Source organism: Chiloscyllium punctatum, chromosome 47, assembly GCF_047496795.1.
Source record: "Chiloscyllium punctatum isolate Juve2018m chromosome 47, sChiPun1.3, whole genome shotgun sequence".
In the NCBI taxonomy this organism is placed as follows: domain Eukaryota; kingdom Metazoa; phylum Chordata; class Chondrichthyes; order Orectolobiformes; family Hemiscylliidae; genus Chiloscyllium; species Chiloscyllium punctatum.
The window spans coordinates 30,128,856-30,146,630 of record NC_092785.1 but is presented as its reverse complement, the minus strand read 5'-3'; the positions used below and the strand labels follow the sequence as shown (position 1 = coordinate 30,146,630).

Here is a 17,775-nt window from a genome sequence, read left to right as displayed (position 1 = left end):
CGGTCTTCGATGGGAGGGTTAGGGGTCTAGTCGGACGGTGATCGATGGGAGGGTTAGGGGTCTAGTCGGACGGTGATCGATGGGAGGGTTAGGGGTCTAGTCGGACGGTGATCGATGGGAGGGTTAGGGGTCTAGTCGGACGGTGATCGATGGGAGGGTTAGGGGTCTAGTCGGACGGTGATCGATGGGAGGGTTAGGGGTCTAGTCGGACGGTGATCGATGGGAGGGTTAGGGGTCTAGTCGGACGGTGATCGATGGGAGGGTTAGGGGTCTAGTCGGACGGTGATCGATGGGAGGGTTAGGGGTCTAGTCGGACGGTGATCGATGGGAGGGTTAGGGGTCTAGTCGGACGGTGATCGATGGGAGGGTTAGGGGTCTAGTCGGACGGTGATCGATGGGAGGGTTAGGGGTCTAGTCGGACGGTGATCGATGGGAGGGTTAGGGGTCTAGTCGGACGGTCTTCGATGGGAGGGTTAGGGGTCTAGTCGGACGGTCTTCGATGGGAGGGTTAGGGGTCTAGTCGGACGGTCTTCGATGGGAGGGTTAGGGGTCTAGTCGGACGGTGATCGATGGGAGGGTTAGGGGTCTAGTCGGACGGTGATCGATGGGAGGGTTAGGGGTCTAGTCGGACGGTGATCGATGGGAGGGTTAGGGGTCTAGTCGGACGGTCTTCGATGTGAGGGTTAGGGGTCTAGTCGGACGGTGATCGATGGGAGGGTTAGGGGTCTAGTCGGACGGTCTTCGATGGGAGGGTTAGGGGTCGAGTCGGACGGTCTTCGATGGGAGGGTTAGGGGTCTAGTCGGACGGTCTTCGATGGGAGGGTTAGGGGTCTAGTCGGACGGTCTTCGATGGGAGGGTTAGGGGTCTAGTCGGACGGTCTTCGATGGGAGGGTTAGGGGTCTAGTTGGACGGTGATCGATGGGAGGGTTAGGGGTCTAGTCGGACGGTGATCGATGGGAGGGTTAGGGGTCTAGTCGGACGGTGATCGATGGGAGGGTTAGGGGTCTAGTCGGACGGTCTTCGATGTGAGGGTTAGGGGTCTAGTCGGACGGTGATCGATGGGAGGGTTAGGGGTCTAGTCGGACGGTCTTCGATGGGAGGGTTAGGGGTCTAGTCGGACGGTGATCGATGGGAGGGTCAGGGGTCTAGTCGGACGGTCTTCGATGGGACGGTTAGGGGTCTAGTCGGACGGTCTTCGATGGGAGGGGTAGGGGTCTAGTCGGACGGTGATCGATGGGAGGGTTAGGGGTCTAGTCGGACGGTGATCGATGGGAGGGTTAGGGGTCTAGTCGGACGGTGATCGATGGGAGGGTTAGGGGTCTAGTCGGACGGTGATCGATGGGAGGGTTAGGGGTCTAGTCGGACGGTCTTCGATGGGAGGGTTAGGGGTCTAGTCGGACGGTCTTCGATGGGAGGGTTAGGGGTCTAGTCGGACGGTCTTCGATGGGAGGGTTAGGGGTCTAGTCGGACGGTCTTCGATGGGAGGGTTAGGGGTGTAGTCGGACGGTCTTCGATGGGAGGGTTAGGGGTCTAGTCGGACGGTGATCGATGGGAGGGTTAGGGGTCTACTCGGACGGTCTTCGATGGGAGGGTTAGGGGTCTAGTCGGACGGTCTTCGATGGGAGGGTTAGGGGTCTAGACGGACGGTCTTCGATGGGAGGGTTAGGGGTCTAGTCGGACGGTCTTCGATGGGATGGTTAGGGGTCTACTCGGACGGTCTTCGATGGGAGGGTTAGGGGTCTAGTCGGACGGTCTTCGATGGGAGGGTTAGGGGTCTAGTCGGACGGTAATCGATGGGACGGTTAGCGGTCTAGTCGGACGGTCTTCGATGGGAGGGTTAGGGGTCTAGTCGGACGGTGATCGATGGGAGGGTTAGGGGTCTAGTCGGACGGTCTTCGATGGGAGGGTTAGGGGTCTAGTCGGACGGTCTTCAATGGGAGGGTTAGGGGTCTAGTCGGACGGTGATCGATGGGAGGGTTAGGGGTCTAGTCGGACGGTCTTCGATGGGACGGTTAGGGGTCTAGTCGGACGGTCTTCGATGGGAGGGGTAGGGGTCTAGTCGGACGGTGATCGATGGGAGGGTTAGGGGTCTAGTCGGACGGTGATCGATGGGAGGGTTAGGGGTCTAGTCGGACGGTGATCGATGGGAGGGTTAGGGGTCTAGTCGGACGGTGATCGATGGGAGGGTCAGGGGTCTAGTCGGACGGTCTTCGATGGGAGGATTAGGGGTCTAGTCGGACGGTCTTCGATGGGAGGGTTAGGGGTCTAGTCGGACGGTCTTCGATGGGAGGGTTAGGGGTCTAGTCGGACGGTGATCGATGGGAGGGTTAGGGGTCTAGTCGGACGGTCTTCGATGGGAGGGTTAGGGGTGTAGTCGGACGGTCTTCGATGGGAGGGTTAGGGGTCTAATCGGACGGTGATCGATGGGAGGGTTAGGGGTCTACTCGGACGGTCTTCGATGGGAGGGTTAGGGGTCTAGTCGGACGGTCTTCGATGGGAGGGTTAGGGGTCTAGTCGGACGGTCTTCGATGGGAGGGTTAGGGGTCTAGTCGGACGGTCTTCGATGGGATGGTTAGGGGTCTACTCGGACGGTCTTCGATGGGAGGGTTAGGGGTCTAGTCGGACGGTCTTCGATGGGAGGGCTAGGGGTCTAGTCGGACGGTAATCGATGGGACGGTTAGGGGTCTAGTCGGACGGTCTTCGATGGGAGGGTTAGGGGTCTAGTCGGACGGTGATCGATGGGAGGGTTAGGGGTCTAGTCGGACGGTCTTCGATGGGAGGGTTAGGGGTCTAGTCGGACGGTCTTCAATGGGAGGGTTAGGGGTCTAGTCGGACGGTGATCGATGGGAGGGTTAGGGGTCTAGTCGGACGGTGATCGATGGGAGGGTTAGAGGTCTAGTCGGACGGTGATCGATGGGAGGGTTAGGGGTCTAGTCGGACGGTGATCGATGGGAGGGTTAGGGGTCTAGTCGGACGGTCTTCGATGGGAGGGTTAGGGGTCTAGTCGGACGGTGATCGATGGGAGGGTTAGGGGTCTAGTCGGACGGTGATCGATGGGAGGGTTAGGGGTCTAGTCGGACGGTCTTCGATGGGAGGGTTCGGGGTCTAGTCGGACGGTGATCGATGGGAGGGTTAGGGGTCTAGTCGGACGGTCTTCGATGGGAGGGTTAGGGGTCTAGTCGGACGGTGATCGATGGGAGGGTTAGGGGTCTAGTCGGACGGTGATCGATGGGAGGGTTAGGGGTCTAGTCGGACGGTGATCGATGGGAGGGTTAGGGGTCTAGTCGGACGGTGATCGATGGGAGGGTTAGGGGTCTAGTCGGACGGTCTTCGATGGGAGGGTTAGGGGTCTAGTCGGACGGTGATCGATGGGAGGGTTAGGGGTCTAGTCGGACGGTCTTCGATGGGAGGGTTAGGGGTCTAGTCGGACGGTGATCGATGGGAGGGTTAGGGGTCTAGTCGGACGGTGATCGATGGGAGGGTTAGGGGTCTAGTCGGACGGTCTTCGATGGGAGGGTTAGGGGTCTAGTCGGACGGTGATCGATGGGAGGGTTAGGGGTCTAGTCGGACGGTGATCGATGGGAGGGTTAGGGGTCTAGTCGGACGGTCTTCGATGGGAGGGTTAGGGGTCTAGTCGGACGGTGATCGATGGGAGGGTTAGGGGTCTAGTCGGACGGTGATCGATGGGAGGGTTAGGGGTCTAGTCGTACGGTCTTTGATGGGAGGGTTAGGGGACTTTAGAGAGGTGTGGAAATTAGAGACGGTGGTGGTTTGTCTTCAATGGTTTTCCAATGGGAATTGAATGTCCTCTTCTTGGGCTCACCCATTCCACCCCCCGCCACCCACAATGAGAAGACAAGGCAGCGAGAGAGTGTGGAGGGTGGAGTTTATTGACGGTGGTTCCTGTGTGCCCGTGGTGCCCTCACTGTGCCACCGCACCCTGCTGCATCCTCTTCATCAGCTCCTCGTCCTGCATGGACAGCTCCGTCAGTTTCTTGCCCATGCGCTCGTGGATGTCCAGGTACTTGGCCACACAGCGGTCAAGGCAGACTGACTCGCCCTTGGAGAGCTCGGCTTCCTTATAATGGGGCGGCACGCATTTGCGGTGGCAGGCGTGGGTCATCCTGTGGGAGCCAGGGAAAAGATAGATGGGAGCCGAGGGGAACGCACGAACCCGGGAGTGGGAGTAGGTCGTCCGTCCCATCGAGCCCGCTGCTCCACTCAGTAAGATCATGGCTGACCCTCTCACCGACTCAGGACCACTTACCCGCCCTTCTCACTTCATTGTTCAACAAACATCTACCCTACTTTAACAAAGTAGCGTCAACTATTTCCCTGGGCAAGGGATTCAAAACTCTCTGGGTGAAGAGGTTCCTTCTCAATTCACCCCTAAATCTGCTCCCGCTGATCTTGAGGCTACGCCCTCTTGTCCCAGTCTCACCCATCAGTGGAAACATCCTCTCTCTTATCGATTCCCCTTCATCATTTTCTATGTTTCTGGAAGATCCCTCCCTCATTCTTCTCCCATTCTACTCAAGTCTCTCCTCACAAGCCAACCCCCACAACACTGGGATCACCCCAGTGAACCTCCTCTGCACCCCCTCCAGTCCCAGTACATCTGTTCTCAAGTAAGGAGACCAAAACTGCACGCAGTGTGGCCTACACAGCTGCAACACAACCTCCCTGCTTTTAAACTCAACCCCTTCAGCAATGAAGGACAATATTCCACTTGCCTTCCTAATGACCTGTTGTACCTGCAGACCAACCCTCTGTGATTCGTGCACAAGGACAGCCAGGGCCCTCCGCACAGCGACATGTTGCAACTTGTTTTATTGATTCCCTACAGTGTGGAAACAGGCCCTTCAGCCCAACACGTCCACACTGACCCTCCGAAGAGTAACCCACCCAGACATATTCCTCAACCCTATATTTACCCCTGACGAAAGCACCTAACCTACACATCCCTGAACACTGTGGGACAATTTAGCACGGCCAATCCACCCTAACCTACACATCCCTGAACACTATGGGGACAATTGAGCACGGCCAATTCACCCTAACCTACACATCCCTGAACACTATGGGACAATTTAGCACGGCCAATCCACCCTAACCTACACATCCCTGAACACTGTGGGACAATTTAGCACGGGCCAATCCACCCTAACCTACACACCCCTGAACACTATGGGACAATTTAGCACGGCCAATCCACCCTAACCTACACATCCCTGAACACGATTGTCCCATAGTGTTCCCCCCAACCTCTTCCATCCCACAATAACGATGGGGCTGGTCTTCACTTCCCACCCACCAGCCAAAGCATAGTAAGATGCCATTTCCGTCACCACCAGACACATATTCCCCTTCCCTTCCCCTGTCCGCCTTCCGCAGGGACCGTTCCTTCAGTAACAGCTCGGTCCGAACCTCCTTTACTCCCAACACCACCTTCTGCTCCAACCACTGAAGATGTATCACCTGCCCATGTACTTCCGCCCTCCTCTGGTGTCCAAGGGTCCAGGTGAAGCAGCGCTCTACCTGCACTTCGCACACTCGAGTCTACCGCCTCCACTGGTCATAATGTGCCAGCTCTATCTCCACCCTCTCCATTCTCCCTCTCTTCCCCCAACTCCGACATCCTCTCCGGCATATCTCCCAGTTTTTTTCCCAAGCCGCGATCAGGCCTGAAGGAGGGTCGCTGGACCTGAGACATTAACTCTGCTTTCGCTCTCCACAGACCTGCTGAGATTGGCCGGCGATTTCTGTTTCTGAACCAGCGGGACAGAGTTCAGGGATTGCCCTTTCCGGACGGAATCGAGGGGAACTTCCTCCTCCCGGAGGGTTCAGAGAGAGGTTGGTACTCTCCGAGGTCTCGCTATCCCCCTCCAGACTTGGCGGGGGTCAGAGGGCATCCTAACACTCCCACACCCAGGGGTCAGAGACCACCCTATCCCCCTACCCCACCCAGGGGTCAGAGGATATCCCAGACTCCTACTCCCGGGGGTTAGAGACCACCCTGTTCCCCCACTACGCCCAGGGGTCAGAGACCACCCTATTCCCCCCCCCACCACGCCCAGGGCTCAGAGACCACCCTATTCCCCCTACCCCACCCAGGGGTCAGAGACCACCCTATTCCCCCTACCCCACCCAGGGGTCAGAGGATATTCCAGACTCCTACTCCCGGGGGTCAGAGACCACCCTATTCCCCCCCACCATGCCCAGGGGTCAGAGATCACCCTATTCCCCCCCCCACCACACCCAGGGGTCAGAGATCACCCTATTCCCCCCCCACCACACACAGGGGTCAGAGACCACCCTATTCCCCCCCACCACGCCCAGGGGTCAGAGACCACCTTATTCCCCCCCACCACACCCAGGGGTCAGAGATCACCCTATTCCCCCCCCCCCACCACACCCAGGGGTCAGAGATCACCCTTTTCCCCCCCCCCACCACACCCAGGGGTCAGAGACCACCCTATTCCCCCCCACCACACCCAGGGGTCAGAGATCACCCTATTCCCCCCCACCACACCCAGGGGTCAGAGGGCATCCCAGACTCCCACACCCAGGGGAATCAGAAGGGATAGGGATCCTAGCCCGCCCACACCTCGGAGTCAGAGGTCAGCCTTCCCACCCCCACCTCCACCAACCGGGGGGGGGGGGGGGGTAGGGGTCAGAGGTCATCCTGGTCTACTCCTCCAAACCAAGGCGACTTGTGTGGGGGGGGGAGAATGGTTTTGGTTCACAGAGCGCGCCCTCACCCAGCCAAGGCAGGAGAGGGGGGGGGGGGCAGGGGGCACCCACCTGTTGTACATGTCGGCCATCATCTCCACCTCCAGCTCGGCTGCCAACTGCTGCGCCTTGAGGGGGTCCATAACCAGAGGGAGGTGGTAGGTGGGTGGGGTGGGGGGGTGCAGTCAATGGCAGGGTCCCTGCTGCTGGGTGGAAACAGAAAGAAAATCAATGAGCAGAGGCACAATATGACCTTAAGACCATGTTAAGACTGAGCACTCCAGCCCCCAGTTTACCTGCAGCAACACAACCCTCACTCTCCCTCTTGGCCACATGGGCCTGGAACAATAAAGATAATTGAAACAAAAAAAGTGGTCACACCCCCTCGATTAATTTTTGATTTCCGCACCGCCGCGCCTTTCAGCCCTTCAGCTGGAGCCCAACACCGAGGGCCTTTCCGCTTCGGAGGGCGTCGGGGGGAAAAATAAATAAATAAAATATTACGGTTGCCCGTCAATTAAACTTTATTGAAACGCGGCGGGCGACGCCGCCATCTTTGTGAGGGGCTCGACGCCATCTTTGTGAGGGGCTCGACGCCATCTTTGTGAGGGGCACCCCCCCCCCCCCCCCCCCGGCTTTCCGTGCGGCTCACCCCGCAGCCCCACCCGCCGCCACCGCTGCCGCTTATCGTTCGAGGGAGGATCCTCAGGGGCTGGTCAGGGTCCAGTCTCCGGCCTCTTCTGTTCGAATTGCTCGCCTCGGGCGACGCTGAGCTTCCCCGCACAAAGATGGCGCCCGGGTCAGGCGCCGGCCCGTCTCCAAGAGAGGGAGGAGCGCGGACAAGAGCGGACGAGGGGAGGAGCGGTTGAAGGCGACCTCCCTCGACAGCGCCAGTCGGAGTGTTGCGGCCACCCCCACCCCACCACCATCTCTTGGAAGGGCACACCACCCATAACCATACACCCTCACAACAGTGGGATGTATTTTCTTTTAAAACATACAATTTCCTCCACAGCACATCCTCAAATCTGGTGGCTTATCTGTAACTCCTGAAAACTGACATGGGAGGGGCGGGGGTGGTGGGGAAGGTGGTGGCAGACTATTTGGCAATGAAAGACCTCACCCTGCAACTATTTCATCACCATTGCCCACCCACCCCCTGGAGCCTTGGCCGAAGTTTTGGCTTGGCTGTTTGTGTTTCAAATTCCATCATCCTCCCCCCCCAAAACCTTGTACAACTTCGGTCCAAACAGAAGCGTCCATTCCTATCCCCAAAAAGTACACAATGGACCCTTCTCAGCCAACTTTACCTCAAGAGAGAACATTATCTCCACAACCTTCCCCACACAGTAGGCAGCAGTACCACTGATTAAGTTGGCTGGGTCTGCAGCACTCACTGATCGAGCGGGTGAGGTCCGAAAGGACATCGCTGTCCGACTGGGGTCTGTGGCAGGTGGTGAGGGAACCAACAGGGGGGGGAGAAACATCCCTGACCCCCATCCTCACCAATCTGCCGGCGGGAGATGGATCTGTCCCTGTCAGTATCGGTCAGAGTGACCACCCGCCCAGTCCATGCGGAGACCAAGTCCCACCTTCACATTGAGAAGACCCTCCATCGTGTTGTGTGGCACTGTCACCATACTAAATGGGACAGACCTCAAACTGATCCAGCAACTCAAGACCCGGGGGGGGCATCCATGAGGTGCTGGGGGTCACCGACAGCAGCAGAACTGTCCTCCAGCACAATCTGTAACCTCACGGCCCGGCACATCCCGCACTCGACCATTCCCTTCAAGTCAGGGGGCGGATCGACCCTGGTTCAGTGGAGAGAGGGGGCAGGAGGGGCAGGCCAGGGGGCAGTGCCAGGGCACACCTGAAGATGAGGGGTCAACCTGGTGAAGCCCCCAAACAGGACGACCTGCCAAACAGCAAGTGACAGACAGAGGGAAGCGATCCCAGAACCAGTCCTGCTGCATCCAGTCGGGAATAGGGGTGGACAATTAAACAACTCCCTGGAGGAGAAGGCTCCCCAGATAATCCCGTCCTCAACAATGGAGGAGCCCAGCACATCAGCGCAAAAGGATAAGGCTGAAGCTTTCACAGCGATTCTTAGCCAGAAGTGCCAAGAGGATGATCCATCTCAGCTTCCTCCTGTGGTGCCCAGCATCGACAGCCAATTCGATTCACTCCCTGTTATATAAAAAAATGGCTGGAGGCACTGGACCCTACAAAGGCAATGGGCCCTGATAACATTCTCACAACAGTACTGAAGATTGTGCTCCAGGACTCGTCGCTCCCATCTGTTCCAGTACGGTTCCAACACTGGAATCTACCCGACAATGGGGAAAATTGCCCCGGTATGTCCCGTACATAAAAAGCAGGACAAATCCACCCGGCCAATCACCGCCCCATCAGTCTCCTCTCAGTAACGTGATGGAAGGGGTCATCGACACTGCTCTCAATCAGCACCAGCTCAGCAATAACCTGCTCAGTGACCTGCCCAGTTCGGGTTCCTCCAGGCCCCAGCTCCTGACCCCATTCCGGCCTTGGGTCACACACACACACACACACACGCGGGCAAAAGAGCTGGATTCCAGAGGGGAGGGGAGAGAGGGACAGCCCTTGGACCTCAAGGCTGCCCTTCCATCAAGTGTGGCATCAGGGAGCCCTGGCAAAACTGGTATCCAGGGCAAACCCCCAGCTGGTTAGAGTCACACCTGGCACACAGGAGGGGGGTCGGGGATGTTGGAGGGTCAGACATCTCAGCTCCAGGACATCTCTGCAGGAGTTCCTCAGGGGAGTGTCCTAGGCCCCAACCATCTTCAGCTGCTTCATCGATGACCTCCTCTCCATCGTAAGGTCAGAAGTGGGGATGTTCGCCAACGATGGCACAACGTTCGGCACAATGCACTGATACTGGAGCAGTCCATGTCCAAGATCTGGACAATGTCCAGCCTTGGGCTGACAAGTGGTAAATAACATTTGCGCCACACAAATGCCAGGCTACGACCATCAGCAATAAGAGACAATCTAACCACTGCCCCCTGACATCACTGGCGTTACCATCACTGGATCCCCTCACTAACAATATCCAGGGGGGGGTTACCATTGACCAGAATCTCAACTCGACTCACCACATAAACCCAGTGGTTACAAGAGCAGGGTCAGAGGCCGGGAATCCTGCAGCGAGTAACTCCCCTCCTGACTCTCCCCCCGAAGCCTGTCCCACCATCTACAAGGTACGGGTCAGGAGGGTGAGGGAATACCCCCCACTTGCCCCTGGATGGGGGCAGCTCCAACAACACTCGAGAAGCTCGACCCCATCCAGGGACAAAGCAGCCCCCCCCCCCCCCCCCTGCTGGATTGGCCCCAAACCCACAAACACCCCCTCCCCCCCCCTCCCTCCCCCCCCCCCCCTCTCAGTAGCAGCAGGGTGGACCATCTACAAGGGGCACTGCAGAAACTCACCAAAGACCCTCAGGCAGCACCTTCCCCCAAACCCACGGCCCCACTCCCATCCAGAAGGACAAGGGGGGCAGCAGGTACATGGGAACACTCCCCCCCCCCCCCCCCCCCTGCAAGTTCCCCTCCGAGACACTCCCCATCCCGACTCGGAAACATATCGCCGTTCCCTTCAGGGTCAGAATCCTGGAATTCCCTCCCTCAGGGGCATTGTGGGTCTACCCACAACACATGGGCTGCAGTGGGTCAAGATGGCCGCTCACCCCCCCACCACCTTCTCAAGGGAGGGGTGGGGCAACTAGGGACGGGGCGATAAATACTGGGGCCCAGACAGTGACACTGATGCCCCTTGAGTCATACAGTTATAGAAATGTAAAGCACAGAAACAGACCCTTCGGCCCAACCCCGTCCCTGCTGACCCAGATATCCCAACCCAATCTAGTCCCCCCTGCCAGCACCCGGCCCATATCCCCCCAAACCCTTCCTATCCATATCCCCATCCAGATGCCTCTTAAATGTTGTCATTGTACCAGCCTCCACCACATCCTCTGGCAGCTCATTCCATCCCAGTCCCAGCTCCTGCCGATCATATTGGATGCTGGAACAGTCTCGAGGGGCCGAGTGGCCTCCTGCCGTCCCTCCCCGTCTGGTGTGGGGTGGAGGAAGGGGTTAAAAGCGGTGACAATCTCGGAGTGCCACAGAACGCTGAGTGGGAGGCTGAATAATTCAACGGTTCACTCTCCGAGGCTGGGGGGGGGAGTGGTTCTTGGGGAAGGGACAGAGAAGGATTGTTCAGCTGCAGGGAGAGAGAGACAGAGAGAGAGACTGAGGAGCCAGAGGTTTCCACTTGGCATGTTGCCCCCCTTGTGACAGCACCATCTGCACAACCCCCCCACCCACCTCCTCCCCCCCACTCCCAGGTCCTCAGCCAAACCAGTCCCTCCTGTCACCGCGGCGCCCAGACTCGACCCTGATCTCTCGGGGTGCTGGAGGGCAGCGACGCTGCGAAGGAGGGGAGGGGGGGGGCCCCAGACGAACCTCGGTAAGTGGTTGGACAGCCCGTCTCCCCCAGCCCGTACCCCCTCCCCCCCCCCCCAACCCACCCCCATTCGTGTCTCAGCGAGGTGTCTACTCCCGGCTTGTCGGCTATAGAAGGCCTCACCCGGCACCCAACCCTCACACCCACCACGTACAGCCCGTCCACCTCTCTCTGCTCTCCCAGACCCCCTCCAGCCCCGACACCCCCTCCCTATCTCTGTAACCCCCAACAACCCCTCCCTATCTCTGTAACCCCCTCCAGCCCCTACACCCCCTCCCTATCTCTGTAACCCCCTCCAGCCCCTACACCCCCTCCCTATCTCTGTAACCCCCTCCAGCCCCTACACCCCCTCCCTATCTCTGTAACCCCTCCAGCCCCTACACCCCTCCCTATCTCTGTAACCCCTCCAGCCCCTACACTCCCTCCCTATCTCTGTAACCCCCTCCATCCCCTACACCCCTCCCTATCTCTGTAACCCCCTCCATCCCCTACACCCCTCCCTATCTCTGTAACCCCCCCCTCCAGCCCCTCCACCCCCTCCAGCCCCTACACCCCCTCCCTATCTCTGTAACCCCCTCCGGCCCCTTCACCCCCTACACCCCTCCCTGTCTCTGTAACCCCCCTCCAGCCCCTACACCCCCTCCCTATCTCTGTAACCCCCCTCCAGCCCCTACACCCCCTCCCTATCTCTGTAACCCCCCTCCAGCCCCTACACCCCCTCCCTATCTCTGTAACCCCCCTCCAGCCCCTACACCCCCTCCCTATCTCTGTAACCCCCTCCAGCCCCTACACCCCCTCCCTATCTCTGTAACCCCCCCCAGCCCCTACACCCCCTCCCTATCTCTGTAACCCCCCTCCAGCCCCTACACACCCTCCCTATCACTGTAACCCCCTCCAGCCCCTACACCCCCCTCCTGTCCCTAGCAACCATAACCCTCCAGTATCTCTGTGCCTCTCTGACCTTTGGCCCTCCAGTTTCAGAGTTCGATCACTGGGGGCTGAGCCCTCACCTCACCTGGCGACCATGCTCTGGCATTGCCTTCCTGAACCCCACTCTCCCTCTCTCTCTCTCTGTACCTGTCTCTCCCTCTCTCTCTCTCTTTCTCTGTCACTCCCTCCATCTCTCTCTGTCTCTCTCTCTCTGTTTGTCTGTCTGTCTGTCTCTCTCTCTGTCTGTCTGTCTATATCTCTCCCTCTCCCTCCATCTCTGTCTCTGTCACTCCCTCCATCTCTCTCTGTCTCTCTCTCTCTCTGTCTGTCTGTCTATGTCTCTCCCTCTCCCTCCATCTCTCTCTCTGTCACTGTCACTCCCTCCATCTCTCTCTCTCTCCCCTTCTTTCCTTCACTGCTTGACACTACCTGCTTTGTCTCTGTGTTTGTTCTCCTGTCCTCGTTGTGTGGCTGTTGACATGTTTTGTGAAGTTCACAATGTCTGTATTGGACATCCCTACAGAAGCACGAGTGAGTGGAGATCGTTCAGTCCCTTCAGCCCGTCCCACCGTTCAATATGGTCATGGATGACCTTCGACCCCCACCCTCCCTCCCGCCCACTGCCCGTGTCCCTCAATCCCCTCAGTGTTGGACAATCCATCTCGGTCTCGAATGCACGATACATCCGGGTATCCACAGCTCTCTGGGGGTGGAGGGCGAGGGTGTTCCAGAGATCCACAAACCCTCCGAGTTGAAGACTCGGCCTAGTCCCAAAATGGTCGCCTACACATCCTGCAGCTGTGAGACTGTCCCATCTTCCGACCTCTGGCTGTGGACTCTCCAGCCAGAGTGGGGGTGGCGGGGGGAGGGGGGCGCAGTTTTGGGGAACCGATCCCTGTCAAACCCGACAGGGATTGGAAACATTCCTTTGAGATTCCTCTCTCATTCTGAGATACACCAGAGAATTCTGGCTACCTGTCCTTGAGCAGACGACAGTGCTGTCTTCCAGTTGGTCCTGAAATGGTTAAGTGACCATCGGCCACACTGGTCTCCTGACCTGAGGAAGGACGTTCTGGTTATGGAGTGAGGGTTCACCAGACTCATTCCGGGATGGCAGGATTGATGTGTGAAGAGAGACTGGATCAGTTGGGATTATATTCATGGAGTCACGGAGACGTACAGTACGGAAACAGACCCTTCGGCCCGACCCCGTCCGTGCTGACCCAGATATCCCAACCCAATCTAGTCCCACCTGCCAGCACCCGGCCCATATCCCCCCAAACCCTTCCTATCCATATCCCCATCCAAATGCCTCTTAAATGCTGTAATTGTACCAGCCTCCACCACATCCTCTGGCAGCTCATTCCATACACGTACCACCCTCTGGGTGAAAAAGTTGCCCCTTAGGTCCCTTTTATATCTTTCCCCTCTCACCCTAAACCTATGCCCCTCTAGTTCTGGACTCCCCCCGACCCCAGGGAAAAGACTTTGTCTATTTACCCTATCCATGTCCCTCATGATTTTATAAACCTCTATAAGGTCACCCCTCAGCCTCCGACGCTCCAGGGAAAACAGTCCCAGCCTGTTCAGCCTCTCTCTATTCACTGGGATTTAGGAGAATGTGGGGTGAGGAATCTCATAGAAACCTATAAAATTCCCACAGGAATAGACAGGGGAAACACGGGAAGGAATCGCATAGACACCTATAAAATTCCAACAGGACTAGACAGGGGAAACACGGGAAGGAATCTCATAGAAACCTATAAAATTCCAACAGGACCAGACAGGGGAAACACGGGAAGGAATCTCATAGAAACCTATAAAATTTCAACAGGACTAGACAGGGGAAACACAGGAAGGAATCTCATAGAAACCTATAAAATTTCAACAGGACTAGACAGGGGAAACACAGGAAGGAATCTCATAGAAACCTATAAAATTCCCACAGGAATAGACAGGGGAAACACGGGAAGGAATCGCATAGAAACCTATAAAATTCCAACAGGACCAGACAGGGGAAACACGGGAAGGAATCTCATAGAAACCTATAAAATTTCAACAGGACTAGACAGGGGAAACGCGGGAAGGAATCTCATAGAAACCTATAAAATTCCCACAGGACTAGACAGGGGAAACACGGGAAGGAATCTCATAGAAACCTATAAAATTCCAACAGGACTAGACAGGGGAAACGCGGGAAGGAATCGCATAGAAACCTATAAAATTCCAACAGGACTAGACAGGGGAAACGCGGGAAGGAATCTCATAGAAACCTATAAAATTCCCACAGGACTAGACAGGGGAAACACAGGAAGGAATCTCATAGAAACCTATAAAATTCCCACAGGACTAGACAGGGGAAACACAGGAAGGAATCTCATAGAAACCTATAAAATTCCAACAGGACTAGACAGGGGAAACACGGGAAGGAATCGCATAGAAACCTATAAAATTCCAACAGGACTAGACAGGGGAAACGCGGGAAGGAATCTCATAGAAACCTATAAAATTCCCACAGGACTAGACAGGGGAAACACAGGAAGGAATCTCATAGAAACCTATAAAATTCCAACAGGACCAGATGGGGAAACACGGGAAGGAATCTCATAGAAACCTATAAAATTCCGACGGGATAGACAGGGGAAACACGGGAAGGAATCGCATAGAAACCTATAAAATTCCAACAGGACTAGACAGGGGAAACGCGGGAAGGAATCTCATAGAAACCTATAAAATTCCCACAGGACTAGACAGGGGAAACACAGGAAGGAATCTCATAGAAACCTATAAAATTCCAACAGGACCAGATGGGGAAACACGGGAAGGAATCTCATAGAAACCTATAAAATTCCGACGGGATAGACAGGGGAAACACGGGAAGGAATCTCATAGAAACCTATAAAATTCCAACAGGAGTGGACAGGGGAAACGCGGGAAGGAATATCATAGAAACCTATAAAATTTCAACAGGACTAGACAGGGGAAACGCGGGAAGGAATCTCATAGAAACCTATAAAATTTCAACAGGACTAGACAGGGGAAACACGGGAAGGAATCTCATAGAAACCTATAAAATTCCAACAGGACTAGACAGGGGAAACGCGGGAAGGAATCGCATAGAAACCTATAAAATTCCAACAGGACTAGACAGGGGAAACGCGGGAAGGAATCTCATAGAAACCTATAAAATTCCCACAGGACTAGACAGGGGAAACACAGGAAGGAATCTCATAGAAACCTATAAAATTCCCACAGGACTAGACAGGGGAAACACAGGAAGGAATCTCATAGAAACCTATAAAATTCCAACAGGACTAGACAGGGGAAACGCGGGAAGGAATCGCATAGAAACCTATAAAATTCCAACAGGACTAGACAGGGGAAACGCGGGAAGGAATCTCATAGAAACCTATAAAATTCCCACAGGACTAGACAGGGGAAACACAGGAAGGAATCTCATAGAAACCTATAAAATTCCAACAGGACCAGATGGGGAAACACGGGAAGGAATCTCATAGAAACCTATAAAATTCCGACGGGATAGACAGGGGAAACACGGGAAGGAATCGCATAGAAACCTATAAAATTCCAACAGGACTAGACAGGGGAAACGCGGGAAGGAATCTCATAGAAACCTATAAAATTCCCACAGGACTAGACAGGGGAAACACAGGAAGGAATCTCATAGAAACCTATAAAATTCCAACAGGACCAGATGGGGAAACACGGGAAGGAATCTCATAGAAACCTATAAAATTCCGACGGGATAGACAGGGGAAACACGGGAAGGAATCTCATAGAAACCTATAAAATTCCAACAGGAGTGGACAGGGGAAACACGGGAAGGATGTTCCCCGTGACCTGGTTTTGAGAAGAAGCAACAAGTCCTACATTTGGCTCATGAAGGGAACCCTTGTCCCCCTCCCACACCCTCACCCCACACCCCCTCAGACCCCATGAGCCCACCCGAAGTCTCCCAATACCCCACCCCCCGTCTGTAGGCCCCTGCACCCTCAACCTGCCCGATTCCCTCGCACCCCCACCTCCCCCACCAAGTCGCTCCCCTCCCCTCCTGCACCCACAAGTGCCCCGTGCCAGTATCCCCCTTTGGCTGGGAAACTGGCCAGACGTGTTCCAGGGCGTTGGCGGGGGTAGGATTGGAGCCGCAGGACCTCCTCGTGGAGGGGAGTGTCGGGGTGAAAGGTCAGGGTTCACCTCAGACCAGGGTTGACACCTGGTTGAATTGGAATTAGCTTGGAGGTCAGCGTTTCGGGTGAGATTGAGGGGATGTTCCGAGTGCGAGTTGGGGTGAGGGTTAGAGTTAGGATCAGGGTCGGGGGGGTCACACCGAGGAATGCAGTTCATGTTAGGGCTGCAGGTTGGGTCAGGGTCAGCAGTTGGGGTGGGATAGGATTAGGGTTAGGGTTAGGGCTGGGCTTAAGGTTAGGGATAGTCTCAGGGTTAGAGTCAGGGTCAGGATTTGGGTAAAGGTTACGGTTAGGGTCAGGGTCAGGTTTAGGGCTAGGGTCAGGGTTATTAGGGTTAGGATCAGGGTTAGGGTTAGAGTTAGGATTAGAGTTAGGATCAGGGTTCGGGTTAGGGTCAGGGTTAGGTTCAGGGTCAGGGTTAGGTTCAGGGTCAGGGTTAGGTTCAGGGTTAGGATCAGGGTCAGGGTTAGGGTTAGGATTAGAGTTAGGATCAGGGTTCGGGTTAGGGTCAGGGTTAGGTTCAGGGTCAGGGTTAGGTTCAGGGTCAGGGTTAGGTTCAGGGTTAGGATCAGGGTCAGGGTTCAGATCAGAGTTAGGATCAGGGTCAGGGTTCAGATCAGGGTTAGGATCAGGGTCAGGGTTAGGATCAGGGTTAGTAATAGAATCAGGTTTAGGGTCAGGGCCAGGGTCAGGGTCAGGATCAGGGTTAGTGATAGGATCAGGGTTAGGGTCAGAGTTAGGATCAGGGTCAGGGTTAGGTTCAGGGTCAGGGTCAGGGTTAGGGTCAGAGTTAGGATCAGGGTCAGGGTTAGGATCAGGGTCAGGGTTAGGATCAGGGTCAGGGTTAGGATCAGGGTTAGTGATAGGGTCAGGGTTAGGATCAGGGTCAGGGTTAGGTTCAGCGTCAGGGTTAGGGTCAGAGTTAGGATCAGGGTCAGGGTTAGGGTCAGGGTCAGGGTTCAGATCAGGGTCAGGGTTAGGATCAGGGTTAGTGATAGGGTCAGGGTTAGGATCAGGGTCAGGGTTAGGATCAGTGTCAGGGTTAGGTTCAGCGTCAGGGTTAGGTTCAGGGTCAGGGTTCAGATCAGGGTCAGGATCAGGGTTAGGGTTAGGGTTAAGGTCAAGGTTAGGGTCAGGGTCAGGTTTTGGGTCAGGTTTAGGCTCAGGGTCAGGATCAGGGTTAGAGCTAAGGTCAAGGTTAGGATCAGGGTCAAGGTTAGGTTTAGGGTTAGGATCAAGGTCAGTGTTAGGAGTGTGGTTCGGTTAAGGTCAGGGTTAGGGTTAGGTTTAAGGTTAGGGTTAGGGTTAGGGTCAGGATTAGGGTCTATGTTAGCGTCATGTTTAGGGTTAGGGTTTAGGTTCAGGGTTATGGCAATGGTTAGGGTTAGGGTGAATTCTTGTAT

At 55.9% G+C, this 17,775-nt stretch overlaps 1 protein-coding gene and 1 long non-coding RNA gene across 2 annotated transcripts in view; one reads left to right on the top strand and one right to left on the bottom strand.

Moving 5' to 3' along the window:
• Window positions 1-3,870: 3,870 nt before the first annotated feature.
• Window positions 3,871-7,157, bottom strand: timm10 (translocase of inner mitochondrial membrane 10 homolog (yeast)). Its single transcript, XM_072564646.1, has 3 exons — window positions 7,030-7,157; window positions 6,806-6,936; window positions 3,871-4,125 (listed from the first exon to the last, which is right to left on the bottom strand). The coding sequence occupies exons 2-3, from the start codon at window positions 6,874-6,876 to the stop codon at window positions 3,924-3,926; spliced, it is 273 nt and encodes a 90-aa protein (XP_072420747.1). The 5' UTR covers window positions 6,877-6,936; window positions 7,030-7,157; the 3' UTR covers window positions 3,871-3,923.
• Window positions 7,158-11,143: 3,986 nt separating this feature from the next.
• LOC140468558 (uncharacterized) overlaps window positions 11,144-17,775 on the top strand; it is a 58,565-nt gene continuing 51,933 nt past the window's right edge. The window contains exon 1 of the long non-coding RNA XR_011955691.1: window positions 11,144-11,237. This is a non-coding gene — a long non-coding RNA (uncharacterized lncRNA). The remainder of the gene's footprint in view (window positions 11,238-17,775) is intronic.